Source organism: Mesocricetus auratus, unplaced genomic scaffold (assembly GCF_017639785.1).
Source record: "Mesocricetus auratus isolate SY011 unplaced genomic scaffold, BCM_Maur_2.0 Super-Scaffold_6731, whole genome shotgun sequence".
Lineage (NCBI taxonomy): Eukaryota > Metazoa > Chordata > Mammalia > Rodentia > Cricetidae > Mesocricetus > Mesocricetus auratus.
The window spans coordinates 3,365,135-3,388,024 of NW_024429185.1; the positions used below are offsets into that span (position 1 = coordinate 3,365,135).

The 22,890-nt window shown below is 48.5% G+C and overlaps 1 protein-coding gene across 2 annotated transcripts; it reads right to left on the reverse strand.

The window, feature by feature from the left end:
- Nucleotides 1-13,339: 13,339 nt before the first annotated feature.
- On the reverse strand, nt 13,340-21,963 carry LOC121139130 (zinc finger protein 709-like). 2 transcript variants are annotated; one of them, XM_040742183.1, is made up of 5 exons: nt 21,879-21,952; nt 20,925-21,112; nt 16,502-16,628; nt 16,317-16,377; nt 13,340-15,071 (listed from the first exon to the last, which is right to left on the reverse strand). In XM_040742183.1, the coding sequence occupies exons 3-5, from the start codon at nt 16,533-16,535 to the stop codon at nt 13,952-13,954; spliced, it is 1,215 nt and encodes a 404-aa protein (XP_040598117.1). In that variant the 5' UTR covers nt 16,536-16,628; nt 20,925-21,112; nt 21,879-21,952; the 3' UTR covers nt 13,340-13,951. The 2 variants fall into 2 exon arrangements, with proteins under 2 accessions (XP_040598117.1, XP_040598116.1); XM_040742182.1 differs by lacking the exon at nt 20,925-21,112 and having other exon boundaries at nt 21,879-21,963.
- Between the last annotated feature and the right edge of the window lie 927 nt (nt 21,964-22,890).

The following is a 22,890-nucleotide window of genomic DNA, read 5'->3' on the forward strand; positions in this document are numbered from 1 at the left end:
TCATTATTTTACGTTTATGTATTACAAATACATAATAAGGAGCCGGGCATTATTATTTCATATACATGTAAATGTGTGGTGTGTGTTATTTAGCACATATGTAAATGCATGCTGAGTGTGTGTGTTATTATTTAGCACAAATGTAAATGCATTGTGTGTGTGTGTGTGTGTGTGTGTGTGTGTGTGTGTGTGTGTGTGTGTGTACAGTGTACATGTGCCACATCTTGAATGTGGAGATTAGAGAATAGCTTTCCTTCCACCTTGGGCTCTGGGCATTGAACTCAGGTCCTCAGACTTTCACCCATGGAGCCGTTTCGCTGGCCCCAGGCAGCAGCCATCTTGGAATGGGCGCATGTGGAAGGACAGGATGGCCCTTGAGGAAAGCTCAGCTGAGATGCCGCCGGCTTTTCCTTGCCAGGGGCTGTACACGGCTGAGGCCTGGCTGGCCTCACCTCCTCTTTAGCCTGCCCCCCCTCTCCACTGGGCTGTCCTACCTTTGCTGCTGGAAGCAATGGTCACCTCCTCCTCCTTTCTTCTTTTTCCTCCTTCTCTGTGAGCGTGTGTTCATGCTCTGTGTCTATGTCCACACGGGTGCAGTGCCTAAAGAGGCCAGAAGAGGGCGACGGATTCCCTTGAACTCGAGTTAACAGACCCCTGTGAGCTGCCGTGGATGATGGGAACCAAACTCAGGTCTTCTGGAAGGGTGGTAAGTGCTTGCGACTCCTCCTCCCTGTCAACCTTGCGTTTTCAAGATATATTTCTTCCTGAACCTGGACTTTACCAATATGACAGGCTTCCTGGACAGCGTGTAAGCGCCTGGCAGAAACGAATATACTCTAAAGAGACTCTTTGGAGCCGGGCGGTGGTGGCGCATGCCTTTAATCCCAGCACTTGGGAGGCAGAGGCAGGCGGATCTCTGTGAGTTCGAGGCCAGCCTGGTCTACAAAGCGAATTCCAGGACAGCCTCCAAAACAATACGGAGAAACACTGTCTCGAAAACAAACAAACAAACAAAAAAAAACAAAAAAAAAAAAAGAGAGAGAGACTCTTTGGTTAGGACTATTAAAAATGGTCCCTGAGAACTGTAGTTTTCCCAGGAGTTTCGTGCTGGTAGAAGACCAACCTGGGCCAGCCAATGGGGTGCTCTTCTCTCCTCCCGGGAGATTTCCAACCTCCCAAAGACGATGGCAGGGCCATGGTGGCTGGGACCTCACCTTGCTGGTCGGCTCAGATGCGCACTGAAACGCCTCCCTCTCTACAGTTTAACTTCACCCCAGGACTCTGAAGGTGGATTTGGGGGAGTTTCTGGGTCTCTTTGCTCCTCTTCCCAAAGTGGCCACCTTGACCAAATCTCCTTTTTTTTTTTTTCTGTTAATTTGACTTTTCTAATTGACTTGTGGAGGGCAGGTGACTGAGCCTGGCTTCTTGGCCCACGAGCTGTGACCCCAAGTGCTACATTAAGTGAGCGCCAGAGATCTCTTTGCCTTCTCCTGCCCAGTATGGTAGGTGGGCGCCACCAGCCCCAGCTTGTTTGCTGTAGGTTTTGGGGATCTAACATCTGGCTACCAACTGAACGTCTCCTCAGACCTGCCATCTGGTAGACTCATTCTGATCTTGTCTCAGAACCTTTCCATTTGCTGTGCTCCTAGCTCTTTGAGACGGGGTCTCGTGTACCCAGGTGAGCGCGGTCTAATTTGTAGCCTAGGATGACCTTGAAGCCCTGATCTCCGTCTCTACCTCCCGAGGGCTCCATTCACCAAGCGCTTTTGTGAAGTGCTAGGGGTGGAACCCAGAGCTTTCTGCATGCTAGGCGAGCACTCTACCTGGAACCCAGAGCTTTCCGCATGCTAGGCGAGCACTCTGCCAGCTGAGCCCCAGTCACCGAAACCCGTTTTGGCCTTTTCGTTTTGGCTCTCACAGCTGTAGTTTCCTCCTTTGCCTCCTCTAACCAGACACAAGCTCCACAAGACGAGGGTTTTCCGTCTCCTCCATTCCGGTTCTGTTCCCACTCGCGGCCAGGTCTACGGTGATGCCCGTGTCCTCGTGGGCGTGGATGCTCCTGCAGCCCTAATGACTTGCGGTGGCGTCTGCTCAGCTGACTGTCTGGCTCGCTCAGCCTTAGATAGAGAAACCTGCTTTCTGCATCGACCGTCAGTGGAGAGATGGTCCAAGTGCTAGGCTGAGAATGAGCACTGGTCACAAGCAGGACATCTACATTAAGTCTCACCTGCAAGTCTCAGGGCACATCTCTGAAGACAAGCGTGGAGAGCAGAGCTGTGAAAAGCCGTCTTCCGGACAGGACGCTCTCGGTGATTGCCTTGTTACCTGCACATGACCAAGCCAACCAAACTCCCAGCAGACACCGGGGTGATGGTCTCCAGGCCCCGCCCCTCACTGAGGAGCACTGGCAGTGGACAGATGCTGGGGAGGGACAATCGTTCTTTTTTGAAATTGTGGCCACGGGCAGATTTCCCATGATCTGGTGGACATCTACGCACCCATGCACGTGTGGGCAGCACTAACTGCAGTTGGTGGGTTATTTTTTTTAAAATGACGTGAAGTTGGGAAGGGGAGGTGTTACATGAATATGGGGAGAGTGGAGGGGGATGGGGATAGCAGTAGATGTCATCATTTCATTGTGTGCATGTATGAAATTCTCAAAAACAAGGGAAATATTTAGAAAGACTTGTTGGCCGGTCAGTCTGCAAGCTTCTGGGAAATCACACTAAAGTGCCATTCCAACAATCGCCACTAGAGGGCCGACGTGCTGCTGTCGTGTTCTTCCTAGGATATTCGGTTCACATTTTCTTTTGCTTATACTTTTTCTTATATTAACTCTCTCTCTGTCTGTCTCTCTCTTCCTCCTTCTCTCTGTCTCTCTCTCTGTTTCTCTCTCCCTCTCTGTCTCTCTCTTCCTCATTCTCTCTGTCTCCCTCCCTCCCTCCCTCCCTCCCTCCCTCTCTCTCTCTCTCTCTCTCTCTCTCTCTCTCTCTCTCTCTCTCTCTCTCTCTCTCTGTCATCAGGCTTGGCAGCAAGAACCTTTATCCCTTGAGCCATCTTTCAGGCCCCACCTTGATTTTTGAGCCTGGGTCTGTCCCTAGGACCTGGGTGTCACTGATTAGTCTGGCCTGACAGCAAGCCTCAAGGTTCATTCCATAGCTGTCCCTCCAGCAATGGGGAGTATGCGCCACCACCCAGCTCATCACACGGCTCCGAGATCAAGGTCAGGGTCTGGGTTAGCGGGCGAGCACTTTAGGCGGTGACACCTCCCCAGCCCCAGTTTTCTTCCCAGTGAGGGGAATGTTGGGGTGTCAGAAAGAACTCCTTGAGTCTTCCATGGACTTGTTTTAGGTATGTGTGGTGTAGGCACACACACTTGCCTGGGTGAGTATGGAGGACAGAAAAGAGGCTACATGTCCTTTATCACTCTCTGACTTACTCTCTTTGAACATAGAACTCACATTTCGGGGGCTAGATTGGGAGCCAGCAAGCCCCATCAATCCTCTTGTCTCTGCCTGACTCAGGGGGAAACTCTTTTTTTTTTTTTGGTTTTTCGAGACAGGGTTTCTCTGTGGCTTTGGAGGCTGTCCTGGAACTAGCTCTTGTAGACTGGGCTGGCCTCGAACTCACAGAGATCCGCCTGCCTCTGGCTCCCGAGTGCTGGGATTAAAGGTGTGCGCCACCACCGCCCGGCCAGTTTCAGAGTTTTAGTCCGTTATCATCATGGTGGGGAGCATGGTGGCAAACTTGGCACTGGAGCAGTAGCTGAGAGCTACACTCTGATCCACAGAGAGAGAGAGAGACGCTGGGCCTGGCTTGGACTTTTGAAACCTCAAAGTCCACCTCCAGTGACATACATCTTCCTCCAGCAAGGGCATACCTCCTAATCCTTTAAGTATATCCTGGCTATTTGAGAATCTTTTGTTGAGAATTCTCTGTTTAAGCCTGTACTCCAGTTTTAATTGCATTATTTGGTGTTTTGATGTCCAGTTTCTGGAGTTCTCTATATATTTTGGAGATCAACCCTCTGTCCGTTCTACTCCCTGGTGTCCAAGCATTCAACTCTGTGAGCCTATGGGTCATTCAAACCCCTGTCCTGGGTAGTTTTATGTCAACTGGACATAAGCTAAAGTCAGTTCAATTGAGAAAAATCCCTCCTTAGATCAGGCTGTAGGCAAGCCTGTAGAGTATTTTCTTAATTAGTGATTGATAGGGGAGGACCCAGCTCATTGTGGGTGGTTCTATCCCTGGGCTGGTGGTCCTTGGTTCCATAAGAAAGCAGGTAGAGCAATCCAAGCATCAGCTCCTGCCTCCAGGTTCCTGCTCTCTGAGTTTCTGTCCTGATTGCCTTCCATGAAAAACAGTGATATGGAAATGTAAGCCAAATACACCCTTTCCTCCCCAAGTTGCTTTTTGGTCATGGTGTTTCATTGCAGCGCTACAAACCCAAACTAAGACACCACCCCATCCACTGAGCCAAGCTGTCTTTTTGTTTTGTTTTGTTTTTGTTTTTCAAGACAGGGTTTCTCTGTATTGTCTTGGAGGCTGTCCTGGAACTCACTCTGTAGACCAGGCTGGCCTCGAACTCACAGAGATCCGCCTGCCTCAGCCTCCCGAGTGCTGGGATTAAAGGCGTGCGCCACCAACGCCCGGCAACCAAGCTGTCTAATTAGGCCCATGCCCAGCATTTTATGTGGGTTCTGGAGATCAAACTCAGTTCCTTTAAGCACTTAATCAGCTGAGCCATCTCCCCAGCCCTGAGAAGCGTATTCATCCAGCACCGAGTCTTCAGCAGTCTACTTCAGAAGCGTGGAGGGAGGCATGGCTGCCAGCCGGCCCCGGCCTCTTAGGGAAAGAGTGTGTGTCTCTCTATTGCTCCCAGGGCAATAGAGACAGAGATCCCAGGACAGGACCAGTGAGTTTTCTCAACTGGGTGGTGTTCCCTGCGGCCATTCTTTCTCAGTGTTGTCTCCCTGAGCTTGGTTCTCTCCAGAGGTAAGGAGACCCGGTCACTGCACAGCCATCCCCAGCCTGCAGAGGGGGCTCTGTAGGACGACCTCAAGATTGGAGCAGAAGGGACTGGCTGGTCTGTGTCCTTGAGGATCACAAATGGTGACATACTACTCGGTTCACCTAGTCACCTGCCTCAGTGGACTTCAGTATGGTCCAGTTAGGATCACTGACAGGTGTCGGTCCCTAAGCTGGGGTGAACCACAGCCTTCTTCATACGCAGTTCAGAGAAGTGGGTGTAGACCAATTGCTGTAAAAATGTCTGTGGCTGGTGGGATTGCTCAGTAGGTAAAAGTGCTTGCCACTAAGCCAGTGACCTGAGTCCCGTGCCTGGGACCCACATGGCAGAAGGAAGGAGCCACCTGCTGCAAGCTATCCTTGTTACAGACTTTGTGACTCCTGCGAAAGGAACACAGACTCAATCCAATTATAATGAAAGGCTATTGATTAGCTGCCGGCAGGACTACAGTCTCTGAGGCAAATGTGAGACTGCCATGAGAAGGGGTGGAGGGGAGGATTTTTACAGGGTGAAACCCTGTAGGGAGCCCTTTAATACCTATTCAAACGAGCAAACACTGGTTTGTTCTGCCAAGGTAAGTGGTTAAGATGACTCAAAACAGTCTTTGGAGGCTCAAGACCTGCTTTGGTGGGTGGGGATAAGGTGGGGGCGGTGTTTGGGTCCCGAAGAGGATTGTGGAGTTGGCAGAGGGGAGTACAGGATCTGAAGGTGAATTGGGAGGGCTGCCAGTGCCTTTATTGAAAAAGGAATACACCTTTTGTATTCAATAGTTCAGCCACAGGCAAGGTTGAAAGCGGACTCAATGATTCATGACAGAAAGTGGCCATTAACTTCATGATAGCATTTTTTTCCTGAGGTAAAAGCTGTAAGTTCAGCAAGTATCTTAATGCCTACTGCTCTCAAAAGTTCAGTAACTCCACCAGGCACCCTGTCACGTTGATAGAAGGACCGCAAGCTCCTCCTGCTGGAGATGAGGAGAATGACTGCTTGAGCAAGCAGGATCTTTTCTTAAGCCCCCGAGGGAGTGGAGGCTCTTATCCAAATGTTTGACCTTGGGAAAAGGACATCCTTGGGGACCAGACACTCCACTCCAATTTAAGAGCCATCCTCTTTCCTCAAGGGGTGTGAAGCATTGTTTGCACTGAGCTGTTTCTTAATTGTGTTCTTTGTGTCTTAGTCTTGTATTGTGGGACTATTCCCCTCACAAACTCCCCAAAGGGAAGGCCCTGATGTCTAATTCCTTTCCTATTATACTGTACTGTTCTGATTTCTCTATACTCATTAACTGAACTCTTGCCCTTAGTGGCCTCAGGCTCTGGAACTGGGTTTTAAGCTTTTTATCCTTGGGGTATGGTGTGTCTAGGAAATCTCTAATTTTCCTGTTCTTGGTGTAATCAGGAGGGCACAGTGGAATTCCTCTTTCCTTTGTGGTGGCGATTTTTTTTCAAAGAATTATTTTGTTTAAAGAGGACACCATTTTATACATACTCACCTATAGTGCCAGCGCTACATTTCTCATGGATTCGGGAGAGGGGCTGAGGATTTAAACAAAGACATGACAGAGGGTCATTCTTGCAAGGAAAATGCCGTTTCTTAAAAAGGAGGGAAGCCTTGTATACCAAAGAGCAGGCTTCCCTTATCGGAAGGAGGGAAACAAGAAGTATTTGCTGGATAAGCTCCTAGTGACAAGCTGGTCAGCAGATCCCTATGGGGGAAGGGCCCAACACTCAACCTTCAAAGCCCACACAAAATTCCTCCAAAGGAGCCGGGAGGTGGTGGCCCATGCCTTTAGTCCCAGCACTCAGGAGGCAGAGGCTCGTGGATCTTTGTGAGTTCGAGGCCAGCCTGGTCTGCAAGAGCCTCCAAAGGCACAGAGATTTTTTTTTTTCGAGACAGGGTTTCTCTGTGAAAGACCCCAATAGGGATACTTTCACGGAAGTGAGACCCGTACCCAAGGAACAGCGAGACCACGAACTTGGATGCAACAGCAAGAGGCTTTATTGGTGACATACGGGTACCCGGGCGTCTCAGTCTCGGGGAACTGAGCACGCCGAGCTGGGGACTCAGGGGTTCTTTTATAGCAAAAAGCGCAGTACAGAAGCGAGAAGCCTAGTAACAGGACCCTGATTGGGCAATTTAAATGAGGCTAGGGCTCAGAGCGCGGGCAATTGAGGTAATTGAGGTTTTTCTTGGAACTCAAGTCTCGGCCTTGGCCCTATCTGAGGAACAATTGGTCTCTGTGTTTGCTCAACCTTGCTGAGCTGGCCATCCGGCCACCTGCAGATACCCGACAGCCTGTGTCCTTGGGACTGAGCTCCCTTCTGATAGGCAATGACTATGTAGCTGTGGGGGGAACGGAATTCTCCATAAGCCTCAGCTGCCTGTTTAAACTGGGCCAGGGTCTTTCATCTGTATTGTTTTGGAGGCTATCGGTCCAGCCCAGCCTCGAACTAACAGAGATCCGCCTGCCTCTGCCTCCCGAGTGCTGGGATTAAAGGCGTGCGCCACCACCGCCCGGCTTCAAAGGCACAGAGAAACCCTGTCTCGGACTGTCCCCCCCCAAAAAAAATTCCCAAAGGAATAGTGAGAATCATTTAAAATGCAAGTGCTAGAGAATTGTGGTCTGCAGTGTTGGAAGCCATATTGTCATGATAATGCTCGACAAGGACCAGGGTGATGGCAGAGGCGGAGGGACAAATACGTAAGGCAGACAGCGCTTAGTGAGAAGTTTTATTGGGGTGGGGTAAAGACACACAGAGAGAGGACAGAAGAGGGAGACAGGAAAAGTCCTGCCCCAGGGGAACAGTGGGGAGAGAGCTGGAAAAAGGTCCTTTGCACCTTCGATCAGTCTTCTCAATCACGGACCCCTGGGCTGACCAGGGCACTGCCTGGCATTCTGCCAGTAGCAGGGGCAGGCCAGCATAATGCCTGAATCCTTACACATATCGTAACAAGTAGACAGTCAGGGGCTGTATGTTTTAGGTTGGGAGGGGTTGTCTGTGTCAGGGGTACTGGGAACTCATCTTCCAGGACTGGAGTCAGAGACAAATGGCTGGTGGCTACCAAGATGGATGCCCAGCATAAAATGGAGCTTCTTTAGTCATGATACCCTGACTTTCACACACGGCACACACAGACACACAGACACACACACAAACATAGACACATGCAGACACACACAGACACCATCACACACACAAACACAGGCACATGCAGACACACACAGACACATGCAGACACACACAGACACAGACACACACACACACACAAACACAGACACATGCAGACACAGACACACACACACAAACACATGCAGACACACACAGACACAGACATACACACAAACACAGACACATGCAGACACACACACAGACACACACCATAAATGTTAGCACTATTTAAGATGCTTTTATTGGTGTATTAATAGTACACAATAGTGATGTCATTCTTTTTTATCACATTCATCCCTCAGTACCCTCTTCTCCTCTCCCACTGCCATTGCGCCACCAATGCCCGGTGGTTCACGTTCTTAAAGCCTAGCTATCTCTCCAGATTTAAAACTCGACCAAGCAGTCAGCCATCCAGTCAATCAACCAATCACTCAATTTTGTGTGTGTGTGTGTGCACATGCTTGCAATGGTGCATGTGGAGGTTACAGGACAACTTGCTGTATCCAGTTCTTGTCTTCCGTCCTGGCTTCCGGGGATAGAATTCTCAGCAGCAAGTGCCTTTACCCATGAGCCATCTTGCCGGTTCCTGGATGCTCTAGCCCTTGCTTTGAGGCAAGGCCTTTTTTTTTTTTTTTTTCTCTTCTAGGACTCAGTTTTCCCCATCTTAGAGACTTCACGGAGCACTTTCCACTGGCCCAGGATAAACCTTAGCCAGGTCAGGCTGTAGGAACAGAGGAGACGTTTGAGGATGTTCTGGACGTTTCTAACCTGCTGCTTGCGCTGACCCATCTTTTTTTTTTTTTTTGGTTTTTCGAGACAGGGTTTCTCTGTGGCTTTGGAGGCTGTCCTAGAACTAGCTCTTGTAGACCAGGCTGGCCTCGAACTCACAGAGATCCACCTGCCTCTGCCTCCCAAGTGCTGGGATTAAAGGCGTGAGCCACCAACGCCCGGCTGTGCTGACCTGTTAAAGGAAGCTTTTTCTTTGCTAGCCGCTTTGGTTTATCCCCCGCCAGCCGCCTGGGCTCTGCCACATTGTAGCCCCCAAATAAACACACAGGATGCTATATTAATTATGAAGCTGTTGGCCTTGTTTGTCTCTTACTGGCTAGCTCTGCTTTAAGTAATTACCCCATAATTGTTAATCTAAGTATGTCTCTTACCGGAGAATAGTTCCGGGCTTCCTACCCATGCGGTTACATCTCGAACTCTCTTGTGTTTCTCCTTCCCAGAATCTTCCTCGACTCCTAGTCCCTCCTATCTAGATTCCCCATTGGCCAGACAATACTTTATTGACAAATAACAGGCAAATAACAGGACTTCCCCAACACTGACCCATCTTGAAAATGATGCAGGAAGAGCAGGAGGGTTTCATTCAGCTGAAGAAGGAAGAGGAGAGGGATGGGGAGGTCGCCTCCCACCACCTTTTCTCTCTGGGTGTCTCAGTGATGCAGGGACTTGCAAATGCCCAACATGACCCAGGTTTCATCCGGGGAGAAATGTTCCCGAGATTGGAGGCAGAAGATGAGGGGTGGGCAGAGGAGGACAGGACTGTGAGGGGGGGGTCCTCCCCTGAGTGTGGGTCACATGGTCTCCCAGCAGCAGGGGCCACTTCTTCGGAGTTTTAATTTTTAAAAAAGTACATGTACTTATTTGTGTGAGTGGAGGGCAGAGGGCAGCTTTGTGGAGTAGGTTCCCCACTCTGTGGCACCCAGGTATCGAATTGGGGTGCTCTTAATCACCGAGACGAATCTCCTTTAGAGAAGGAAGGGAGGGAGGGAGAGAAAGAAAAGAAAAAGAAACAGAGAAAAAGAGAACAGAAAAGAGATGACCCGGAGAGTTGAGCTGAAGCTCTGTCATGGTTCTGTGCACCAAGCAATTAGCGTGAACCTGCGCCCTCTCTCCAGAGCCTGTCAATCATTCAAGTCCCAGGAGGACTCTTCGGAGCTCAGCAAAGGGTCTCTTCCGGGTACTCTAGCGCCTCCATCCCTCACCATTCTTAAGTCCCCGGGATTTCCAGGGATGCTGTCCTGCAAAGTTGACACAGATTCCCTTTATGTGTGCATTTAGCTTTCTTATCTTCGTTTTTTTTTTTTCGGTTTTTCGAGACAGGGTTTCTCTGTATTGTTTTGGAGGCTGTCCTGGAACTTGCTCTGTCGACCAGGTTGGCCTTGAACTCACAGAGATCCACCTGCTTCTGTCTCCTGAGTGCTGGAATTAAAGGCGTGCGCTACCAACGCCCGGCCTGATCAGTGACTGTTTTCTGAGATTTGTGGAGCTGTTTTTCTGAAGGAGCTTATGGCCGTCACGTGACTTTAAACACCGACATCACGGGCAAACCTGGACTTGAATTATTGGGCACTTCAGGCAGTGCAGAACAACAAGGACTGGTGAGTTCGCTGGTCCTGTGCTCCTCCAGGCAGCACACAGAGCACACCAGAGGCTCTCGTATGAGAAGGTTGCCTTGCTCTAAAACAGCTTTGGTGTCACAGTCAATAAATATGTTTGGCAGAGCTGCTGGGGGGTTGAGACCATCTGAGACTGTTCCCCCTGCTGCTGCCAAGCTTCCTTACAGCCCTGGCTGTCTCTATGGTCACGCCGTGGCATGTGAGCCTACACACACACACACACACACACACACACACACACACACACACACACGGCAAAGGTTATCCTGAATTTACTTGTCACATTTTCCTGCTGCCTGGCGTCTAGTGGGTGCTCACTAACTAAACACTAGCTGAGAAAACAAGCAATGACTCTCCCAGTAAAATCCCACAGGGAGCAGGGGAGCCACACACACAACTGGTAACACCAGCACTGGAGACGTGGAGACAGGGGAATCATAGGGACCCACTGTCTAGTCAAACCAGTGAGTTCCAAGCTCCTTGGGAGACCCCGGATCAAAAAATTAAAAATGGAGCCAGGGGTGGTGGTCCTTACACCAGAGCCAGGAGCCAGAGGCAGGTGGATCTCTGAGTTGGACGAGGACAACTTGGCCTACACAGCAAGCTTCAGGAGTCATGGCTACATAAAGACCCCTGTCTCAGACACACACACACACACACACACACACACACACGCACGCACGCACGCACGCACACACACACACCATATACTCATACTCTACACCAGATACCTGAGAAACACAACTCCTACTTAGGAATGCATATATTACAAGCCACAAGCTAAAAACCTGCCTGGGAAGGGTTGGGAAGCTCAGTGGTTGAATGCACTGCTGCTTTTGCAGAGGACACCGGCTCCACCCTGCACCTGCATGGTGGCCCAGAACTGCCTCTAACCCCCGCCCGACGGTTCACTGCCCAGTCCTGACCTCTCAGATACCAGGCACACAATGGCGAACACATATTCTTGTAGGCAAAACTCATCCACCTCCCAGACACATAAATTAAAAGAATTCTCTAGCATCCACTTAGCTCAGAATATGTGGCATCTGTGCTTCTGAACCTGAGTTAAACTGCTTCAAATATTATTTTCAGTGGCCTCCATGCTCCTGCAGATTAATTTCATTTTTCTTTACAGCCGATTAATATCCCATTGTGCATATTCCCTCCATTTTCATCCTTCATGTTGCAGTTGCTGGCTTTTGATCCCATTTCCTGGCCTTCGTGAGTAGGACCGCAGATGTGTACGTGTCTCTGTAGTAGAAGTCCTTTGGGAATGTACTCCTAAGTGTCTCTGCTGGGTCATTATGAAAAATTCTATAAATCTGAGTAAGGCCAAGTCCTTCTGTCCCTACCTCCTCGATGCTGGGATTTAGCTATACCCAGCTTTTAAAATCTTCAGTGTATGGTGTTTTGCTTACATGTAGGTCTGTGGACCCTCGTACCTGGCTTTTTAAGTGAATCTTAAAAATTGAACTCAGGACCGGGTGGTGGTGGTGCATGCCTTTAATCCCACACTTTTGGAACCCTTGGGACTAACACACGTGAGTGCACATAAACCACAATGCCATCTGTCCAGCACCCTCCATCTCTTTACACCTTCTTTGACAACACATGAGATCGTGCGTTTTGGAAGATAGCAGTTGCAAGTCTTATAAGGTGTCACTATCACAGTGAAGCTGCAATTCTTTTTTTTTTTTTTTTTTTTGGTTTTTCGAGACAGGATTTCTCTGTGGCTTTGGAGGTTGTCCTGGAACTCGCTCTGTAGATCAGGCTGGGTCTGGAACTCACAGAGATCCGCCTGCCTCTGTTTCCCGAGTGCTGGGATTAAAGGCGTGCGCCACCAACGCCCGGCGAAACTGCAATTCTTAAGATAACTAGAATTTCCTCCTACGTTAACAGGGTTGGTGAGATGATTCAGCCAGTAATATCACTTGTGGCCAGGCCTGACCACCTCAGTCAGATCCCTGGGGTTAGGATAGAGAACTTTGAACCCCACAGCATGTTGTGGCGCACACTCACATCAGACACACACAAGTTGGAAGACGGGGCTGGCAGCATGCACCTGTTTAGACACTGCGACTCCTCAAACTGACAAGCCCCCCCCACACACCATCATCCACACCTTGTACCAGCAAACTACCATGGAAGCGTCAAGGATTCCAGAATGGCTGGCTCTGGAATGCCCACACCCACATGATTCCATTCCGAAAGTTCATCTCTGAATTACACAGTAACCTCTTGGGCTTAAGTGAAAATCTCTCATTTAACATGTTTGCAGTGCTAGGGAACTCAGTCCAGGGCAGCAAAGCCATGGAGTAGCTCCCGCAAGAGAAGTCAAAGCAACATCCTGAACAGAGCTCCTCAGGGGCAGTGTTGGTCAGTGATGCACACCTGGAACACCATTGTAGCTACGTGAAAACTTTCCCCAGAAACAACGGGGCTGGAGAGAGGACTCACTCGCCTCTGAGACACCATTATAGCTACGTGAAAACGTTCCCCAGAAACAACGGGGCTGGAGAGAGGACTCACTGGCCTCTGAGACACCATTATAGCTACATGAAAATGTTCCCCAGAAACAACAGGGCTGGAGAGAGGACTCGCTCACCCACCCGATCAGCTCCAGGTGATCCAGCGCCCTCTTCTGGACTCTCCAGGAACCTGAACTCACATGTGCACCCTCCCCCATAAGCATGAAAAGTGGCTCTATTTTAGTATACACAACTGAGTAAACTTTGTGCTGGAAAGACATTTTTATTAGAAAACAAACACGGAACATTTATGATAGGGTATGGCCACAACTAGGCCTATGACAAAATCTGGACATTTGCAAAGTCATCTTTTTATTAGTCCATTAATCACAAAAGCACTTAAAAATAGTTGATTAAACATGTATAACTAGGCTGGGCATTGGTGGCACATGCCTTTAATCCCAGCACTCAGAAGGCAGAAGCAGGTGGATCTTTGTGAGTTCAAGGCCAGCCTGGCCTACAGAGTTCCAGGACAACCTCCAAACCAGTATAGAGAACCCGTCTCGAAAAACCAAACCAAAACAAACTCCCTCCCCCCCAAAAAAAACCAAAAATCCCTTGCTGACAGTGATGTGTTTTTCTGTCTTCCCGTGTGCTGACAAGGGAAAAAGCTTTCCCAGTTAGCATCCATCTCTGCTAAGTTCAGTACTGAAGTGCTTCCTAACAATGCTTTCAACTCAGGGTTGAGACACCCAACTGTGGCACACTTGTGACACCAATGCAGACTTTCCCATGCATACTAAGAGGCTGATCTGTAACCTGAGCTTGAATGTGTGGAGCTCTAACTCACACCCACGCTCTTCTAACACATGCTCTCACTCAACACCCACGACTGTGTATATTCATGTGTCTACGCAGACTTTTGGAGTATGAGAACGCCCTACCACACTCATCACACTTATAGGGCTGTCCGTTGTGTGTTCTCATGTGATTCTGCATATAACTGGGACAGCTGAAGGCTTTCCCACACTCCTTACATTCGTATGGCTTCTCTCCTGTGTGAGTGGTCAGATGGTTTCGTAAGGAAGCGGCGTATTTGAAGGCTCTCCCACACTGTGGACATTCATGAAGCTTCTCTTTGGCATGGGTCTTTTTATGGTTTCGAAGCGAATAGACATACGGGTAAGTTTTCCCACACACCTCACATTTGTAAGGCCAGGCTCCACCGTGTGTCCCTAAATGTCTTCTTGCACAATGGCCAGAAGTAAAGGTCTTCCCACACTGCTTACACTCATAGGGTTTCTCTCCAGTGTGAATTCTCTTATGTGCTTGAACATGACTGGAGTGTCTGAAGGTTTTCCCACACTGCTTACACTGGTATGGTTTCTCCCCAGTGTGGCTCCTTTTGTGTAGTTGAAAGGAACAGTAACTCGTGAAGGCTTTCCCGCAGTGTTTACATTCATAGAGTTTTTCTGTTGTGTGAAGCCTTTTGTGTACCTCGAGGGAACTAGCAGTCCAGAACATTCTCCCACAATCCTTACATTCGGGTATCTGTCCAGAGTGAAGGCTTTTATGCCCCCGAAGGGCCTCAGCACTAGGAAACATTTCCCCACACACCCTGCATTTGTACCTGTCTAAACTGTGAGTCAGCATATGCCTTTCAGCACAGTAGCGGTAACTAAATGATTTCTCACAGTGAGAACATTTATAAGGTTTCTCCCCAGTGTGGAGCTTTTTATGCTTTTTAAGGGACTTAGGACAGGTAAAGGTTTTACCACATGTTTCACATTCACAGTATTTCTTTACATATTTCTGATAGTCACATGACCTCTGTTTGGAGCTGACTGTACCAGGCCCCTTTAGGGTTAACTGGCTGGTGCGACGTTCAAGAAACTTTGGCTCAGTTGCTTTGCTTGTGACACCAACTGGACCTTGGGCTACAGCTTTTCTGCGCTGGCCAATGTCTGCAAGTTCACGTTCTCTCTTTACCACTTGGATTCTGTAAGAATTAAGAGATACAACCTTTAGAGTGTGCTTATTAACCCTTTTATACATTAGTTAAGCACTGATGTGAATGTGTAGAGATAAACCCTGAGAGTACACTGCTGACCTGGGCACAGCCTTCAGTCTGAGTGTCAACACCGACAGCCTACCTACAAGCACTTACAAATGACTAGCAGTGCATGTAAAGACTAGCAACTGCAGCTCCCCCCCCCATTTACAGCCTGAGACTGTCACCTGTAGACACCTCCTACAGAGTGCACACTGCCCACCTGACCCCAGTTTCCACCTAAGTAGACTCAAGTGTCTGTAAGATGGCTGAGCCACAGCTTCTATCATTGTTTAAAATCTAGCTATGGGTGCTGAACACCTTTAATCCCAGCACTCGGGAGGTAGAGGCAGGCAGATCTCTGTGAGTTCAAGACCAGTCTGGTCTACAGAGCAAGTTCCAGGACAGCCTCCAAAACAATACAGAGAAACCCTGTCTCAAAACAAAAAAAAATCTAGTTATTAATTTAAATTATTTTATTATATTCTTTAATAATTTACTTTATGTGCATTGATATGAAGGTAAGCTACCATGTGGGTGTTGGGAATTGAACCAGAGTGCTCTGGCAAAACAGTGCTCTTAACTGCTGAGCCATCTCTCCAGCCCCTTAGTTATTTTTTTTTCAAATGAATGAGGCTGATTCACACATTGAATGCTCTGGCCACAGCTGGAATGCTTTATTTGAGACAGAGTTTCTCTGTGTAGTTTTTGGAGACTGTCCCAGAACTAGTTCTTATAGATCAGGGTGGTGTCGAACTCAGAGATACACCTGCCTCTGCCTTCCAAATGCTGGGATTAAAGATGTGTACCACCACCTGCCTGGCACCAGTTGGAATGTCTTAATACTATTTTTACATAAAGTATTTTTGCAAACCTGGAATACTCAAAACATACAAGCACTCATTTTCAGAGCTTAGGGACATTGCTTTTAAAAGAATAAAGTCTGAATTTGTGCTCTTTTTAAAATTTCCCTGGGCCGGGCGGTGGTGGCGCACGCCTTTAATCCCAGCACTCGGGAGCCAGAGGCAGGCGGATCTCTGTGAGTTCGAGGCCAGCCTGGTCTACAAGCGTTAGTTCCAGGACAGCCTTCAAAGCCACAGAGAAACCCTGTCTCGAAAAACCAAAAAAAATTTTTTCCCGACATCCAATGAGTCTCTTGAGGGAAACAGCTGTTCCTTTGTGGGCATTCATTACCTGAGATTTCTCTTTAGATTTCTGTAGAAAGCTTCCAGATTATACCGATCCCATTCTGTTTCTAAAATATAGACAAATTACAATTTAAAAAAGGCAAACAGTATAAAGTGATTACCAGATGCTTAGTGCAAGAAGAAGCCAAGCTTGGCTGACTCAGCACAACGGCCAGGAGCCCCCAGGCTCACCTATGGCAGTCAGGTTCCTGCAGGTCTCCTGCATCACATCTCTGTAGAGATTCTTCTGCACAACGTCCAGCAAGCCCCACTCTTCATCAGTGAAGTTCACGGCCACGTCCTCAAATGTCACTGTGTCCTGAAACATACGGGAGTGTCACTACGAAGGAGACGGGCAGCTGCTCACATTTATTCATTAATACCAGGCTGAGAGGGTAATGCTTCCATCAGGTCCAGGACTGCCTACACTTCCTCCCACTCGGCAACTGATTGCAAGTAACAAATGGTGTTCTAGTCTGATTTCTGCTGCCTTGATGAACTCTGACCAAAAGCAACTTAGGTGAAGAAAGAATGTGTTTGAATGAGAATGCCCCCACTGATTCAAATACTTCAATGTGGAAACTTTTAAGGATGGATTCAAGCGTGGCCTTGGAGGAGGTGTGTCCAGGGCGGTGGGCTTTGAAAGCACATGCCATTCCCAGCATGCTCTGCTTCCTGGTTGTGGATCAGAAGTATGCTCTCAGCTACAATTCCAGTGCCATGTCTGCCTGCCACAGCCATGCTCCCCGAAGTAATGGTCACGGTGTCTTTTCACAGCAACAGAAAAATAACTGAGATAGTTTACTTGGCTTACACTTTATTCACGGAGGGAAACCGGGGCACAGATTCAAGCAGGATTTTAGGACAGAAACTATGGAGGAACACTGCTAGCTCACTTACACTTAGCTAGCTTTTTTTTCTTCTTCAATATAGACCAGGACCATCTATCTATCTGTCCAGGGAATGTTGTTGCTGACAGTGGGCTGCCCCCTTCTCTATCAACAATCAAGACAATTGCTCACAGTCAAGACTAAAGAATGTCTCAAACTATATTTTGTTTCAGATAAAAGTATAAGTCTGCTAGCCTTTCCAACCAGCCTGGTTTAATTCCTCGTGGCCACATCAGGTGACCTTGGCCTGGAAGTACACTTGCAGCTAATGCCAGAACAGTAGACCAGTCTGACCTCAAACTCACACAGATTCACCTGCCCTACCCGCCAAGTGCTGGGATTAAAGGCGCGTATCACCAACACCTGGCTGCAAAGTGCTTAATCTTAGTACAACTTGATATGCCATGTTTTGTTGCTATCTGTTCGTGGCCTGCCCTTTTCTGAACAGAAACGGAGGACAGGAATTGGGGGGGCACTAGGAGAGAAGGGGAAACTGGATGTAAAACAAAGGAAAATTCAGATGGTGCATTTGATTTAGAAAAATAAGATTTAAATGGTTATGTAAACACTCACTGCTGTTTACTTATTCTAGATATTGTTTCAAGGCTGAGACAATCAGGAAACGCTTATCCAACTCTGCTATTTTCTCAGTGTAAGAGGAAATTAATAAGATCTTATTTTTGTTTTGCTAACTATTTTTTACACTACTCTAGGATAAATGATGGCAATGTGTTTAATTTCAAAGGAGACTTAACATTTTAATTCCACAGGGCCAGTTGGAAGGAAAAACAAACCCATGAAAAGCAGCTGCAAAAGCTTGTCTTACTGGGGGTGCATATTTACTGGAGGACTGACTTATTCAAATATGTCAAAGAAATTAATAGCTTAGATAGAAATCAACAAAATAAGGGGCCTGTAGCTTGAGAGGTTACCAGGAGACATGCACAGCTATGCCCAGTGCCAGCACGTATCCTCCTGAGGCTTAGGGGCAAATCAGCAGACACAATCGTTTACCAGATTCTGGAAGACAGAGAAACTTCCTAAAATTAGATAAGGCCAGCTGGGTGGTGGTGGTGCATGCCTGCCTTTAATCCCAGCACGTGGGAGGCAGAGGCAGGTGGATCTCTGTGAGTTCCAGGCCAACGTGGTCTACAGAGCGAGTTTCAGGACAGCCTCCAAAACAAGAGAAACCCTGTCTCGGAAAACAAAATAACAATAATAACTGACAGGGCCCTGATGAGACACAGGACTCTGCTTCTCATCTCTTCTAGGCGGTCAGGCACTTGGCAGTTGACAGGGATGTTAAGCAATTGGCACAAGAGTGCTAATCTTGTACAAGTATATCAGGTCTACTCTGATGCTGGGCCTTCACATACTCAAGGATTACCTCTGTGTGGCCCTTGACAGGCAAGAGGTATCTCAAGCGTTGGCAGTCACTCAACTAGAAAAAGAAATGAGAGCCGGGTGTTGGTGGTGCACCTTTAATCCCAGCCTCGGATCTCTGAGTTCAAGACCAGTCAGGTCTACAAGAGCTACACAGAGAAACCCTGTCTCGAAAACCACCCTTCCACCCCCGCCAAAAAAAAAAAAAAAGGAAAAGGAAAAGAAATGAGAAATGACAAACAACCCAACTTTAGGCCAAAAAGTTTGTTTCTCTGTGTAGTCCTGGCTATCCTGGGCCTCAAACTCAGAGGTCCACCTGCTTCTGCTGGAATTAAAGGCATGCGCCACCAGTCTGGCTTGTTGCTACTACTTTAAAGAGCTAAGAAAAATTGTTCCTTCTTACTTTTATTATATATGGTATGGATATTTTGCTTTCTGCCAAAAATAAAATGCTAAAGAGACTCTTTACAACAATAAAAATTGGATTAATCATTTGGATTTACATTCCTCATAAAAAATTAAGATATTTGCTTTTCTATTTTATGCTGCTGTAAAATATTGAAAACTGCCAATGCTCCTACATACACAGTCAAGCCTTTACAGGAAATTTGCTAACAGAATGTCTTAGACATCGGTCTTGTGTAAAGTTTACAAACATCACTTTATCCTGGCAACTACAACTGTATTGATCCTGGCAATGGCCACTATATTTTGCTTCTGATAAAAAGCCTGAGTGCTCTCAGTAAAATTGTTACAGCCTGTCTTCCAGGCCAGGGAACCTAGTAAGTCTTGCTGCTCACAAGCAGTTGTCATGTGGGTCTCAGGGACCAGAGGTCACAAGACTGGGCCCCAAGCACCTTCAACTGGACCTTGACTGAACAGTGCTACTGTCTGAAGTGCTGAAGGAGCTCAAAGGATTCCCAAGATCTGAATTTGGGAAGGGAGAATCACACCAGAACTAGAGTTAGAATGTATTATGTAGCCCAGGCTGGCCTTAAACTCCCAACCCTCCCACCTCAGCCTCTGAAAACTGGGGTTACATGCATGAGCCACAATGTCTGATTGGTATAGAAAAACTCACCTGCTTGGCTGAAACAATTCATATTAGCAAGATTCAACAGCAAATGCACCCAGGACAGCTGCCTGTCCCTCCAGTTCACAGGGGAGCCCATACTCTCCAGGTGCATGCATTTCGTGCTTGGCCCCAGAGGTTCCTGAAATCCCAGGCATGGGCATCGAAGAGAAACCCTGCACCACACACACCTGAGGCTAGTGAGCTAAAGGAGCTGGCCACGGCGGTCCCCCTGACGTTTTAGGTTAGTGTAAAAGGTGTGGGTGGGCGTGGGAGATGGCTCAGCAGATAAAGCACTTGTTCTCCTAGAGGACCTGGGCTTGCTTCCCAGCACTCCAGATCTGTCACTCCAGATCCAGGGGAGCCTGCGCCCTCTTCTGACCTTGGCTGGTGTCAGGCATGCATGTGGTGTACTTGGACACAGGACCCACACGGCAGCTCACGACTACCTGTAGATCCAGTTCCAGGGGAGCTGATGTTCATCCCACCTTGGGGGGCCTCATTCACTCACACACACACACACACACACACACACACACACGTTTGGTTTCTAGCACCTACCTACAAAAACCACCTGTCACTGCAGTTCCAAGGGGTCAATGTCCTCTTTGGCACCAGGCACACACACCACGCATGCACTGGTCTGCTTAACCTCAGTGGTGCTCTCCCCTCCTACCCCCCCAGTCTGTCCAGCCAACCTCAGTGTGGACTCCCCTCCCCTCCTATTCCTACACTCCTTCCAATGTCACATCCTACTTGTACCTGTTGTTTGGCTTCAAGTGCAGAGATCCGCCTGCCTCTGCAGTGCCAGCACTAATGAGGCACCAACACTCATGTGTCACTTCCATGCTGACAGTGTGGGAGTGTTTGGGGGGTCCCAGCTACGGCCATTCATAATTGGATTCAGAATAAACTATACCTTTATTGCCCTTTGAGAGAGTTTTTTTCCATTACCATGCATTGTATTCTGATTACTCTCCCTTCTGTTGCTGGGACTGGGTCCCTGTTTCTTTCTTTAAAGATTTTTATATATTATATACAGCAATGCCTGCATGTATGTCTGCAAGCAAGAAGAGAGCACTGATCTCATTCCAGATGGTTGTGAACCACCATGTGGGTGCTGGGAATTGAACTCAGGACTTCTGGAAGAGCAGCCAGCGCTCCCAACCCCTGAGCCACCTCTCCAGCCCCAGAAATATCATTTTCTTTTCTCCCTCCCAATTTGGTCTTTTTCGAGACAGTGTTTATTTATTGCTGTCTTGGCACTCACTCTGTAGACCAGGCTGGCCTCGAACTCAAGAGCTCTGCCTCCCGAGTGCTGAGATTAAAGGCCACCAACAAGTAGGTCAGCTGCCACAGGATTCTGTCTTGAGATACCGGTTAGGAAGCTGGCCAGTCGGGATTTGTGTACCTCCAACCCCCACGCCTCCTGTTTGCCGTATAACGGGGAAAAGAAACCTACAATTGAAGAGAAATTATTCCTAGAAGTTGGACTTTTTCTGTCTGCATGTATGCTTGCAAGCAAGAAGACGGCATCAGATTCCATTACAGATAGTTGTTGAGTCAACATGTGGTTCTTGGGAACTGAACTCAACAGCAGCCATCTCTCCAATCCCGGGGACAAATAACTCTTATGTTCCCTTTCTCTCATCCCAGGGACAAGAACTCACCAGGTTTCTGAATATGCACATAAGGAAATTCATCTTTAGGAAAAATAAGCAAAACCCAAAAGGATCTATCTGCTTCATGGTTCAGCTTAACAGACGCTTGCTGCAAAGCCAGGCGAATTGTGTTCGATTCCCAGAACACATAAAGTAAAAGGCGTGTCCGGACTCTGACTTTCCCACCGGCCCACTCGTACAAAGAAGTATAATTTAAAACATCAAAAGAACATATCTAGCCAGGCGGTGGTGGCGCACGCCTTTAATCCCAGCACTCGGGAGGCAGGTGCAGGTGGATCTCTGTGAGTTCGAGACCAGCCTGGGCTACAGAGCGAGTTCCAGTACAGCCTCCAAAGCCGCAGAGCAACCCTATCTCGAAAAACCAAAAAAAAAAAAAAAAAAAAAAAATCTAGAAGCTGCCAGCGGTTCGGCTGCGGGCTCCACGAAGCGCGGTCAGCAAACGCTCAGCAAGTTCCGGGAACTTCCGAGCGTCCGTCCGACTGAGCGGGGCCCGCGGTCCCCCGCCCGTGCGCCCCCCGTCCGCGTCCCCAAGCCGCTCTCACCATTGCGTGCTTCCTCCACAAGCCCCGCGCTCCACCTGCTGCAACCGAGCACCGTGCCCGCTCCCGTGGCACCTAAGTATCGAGCAGGGCGGCACCGGAAGAGCGGCCGCCCGCTGCTGATTGGACGGCTCCGCTTATGTGCAATCCTGATTGGCTCCCTGGAGTCCCTGCTCCTTGATGGGCAGGACCAGTGATCTGCCGCCTCCAAGCACAGTCCCGAAACTGGTGCGTTCCGGCGCAGTCCTGCCCTGGCCAGGCTGCTGCCCTGAGTCATTCCATAGTTGCCTTGATCTAGTTGGGCCTGAGCACCGGGCTGAAGGTAAAGCCTGGCCTTCCAGACTATCCAGGGTTACATAGTGAGAGGTCAGCCTGGGCCACAAGAGACCTTGTCTCCAAAAGGGACACAAGAAAAATCCAAATTTATTCGTGGAAAAGTGGGTGTGATGGCACCCACAACCTGTCACTCAGCACTGGGAAATGCAGGCAGGAGGATTAGGAGTTCAAGGCTACCTAGGACTACAATGAAACCTGTTGGGGGCCAGGCCCTGTGGTTATCAGTCCCAAGGCCACTGTGTGCTAGGTCTGTGTCCTTAGATACCCTGTTTAATCCTCGTGCAGCATCGCTTGACAAGGTTCCCTGTTGGGGATTGAAGGGGGTGACCTGGAAAATTTTAAAAGCAAACAGGTGTCTCTATGAGCTGAATTATTCTCCAATCAGAATGTGATGGGGTGCTCGCCAAAGAAGACTCCTCACACAAAAGGCACCCGCCTGACTCCGTTTTGAAGGCAGTATCCATTATACTGTACTCAGCGAGTTGTCTTTGAGTATATATGTTACACTTCACACTTACATCAAAGTTACACACAGAAACTTAAGCAGAAAGGGACCATAGCCACTAGGCTCCAGCGGCATGGGCTCACGGCCCCTGACCTGTGTTCCTCTGGCTTCAAGAGTCCCCTGAGGTCTGGTCTCAGAATGCGGACCTTCAGGCTTGATGGACTGGTTTTTAAG

What these genes read in the sequence shown, in the direction of transcription:
- LOC121139130 (XM_040742182.1), bottom strand. An exon ending in CAGGAACCTGACTGCCATAG is followed by an intron (nt 16,378 to 16,501) that starts GTGAGCCTGGGG and finishes TCTATATTTTAG; the next exon opens with AAACAGAATGGGATCGGTAT. An exon ending in AATCTAAAGAGAAATCTCAG is followed by an intron (nt 15,072 to 16,316) that starts GTAATGAATGCC and finishes TAATTCTTACAG; the next exon opens with AATCCAAGTGGTAAAGAGAG.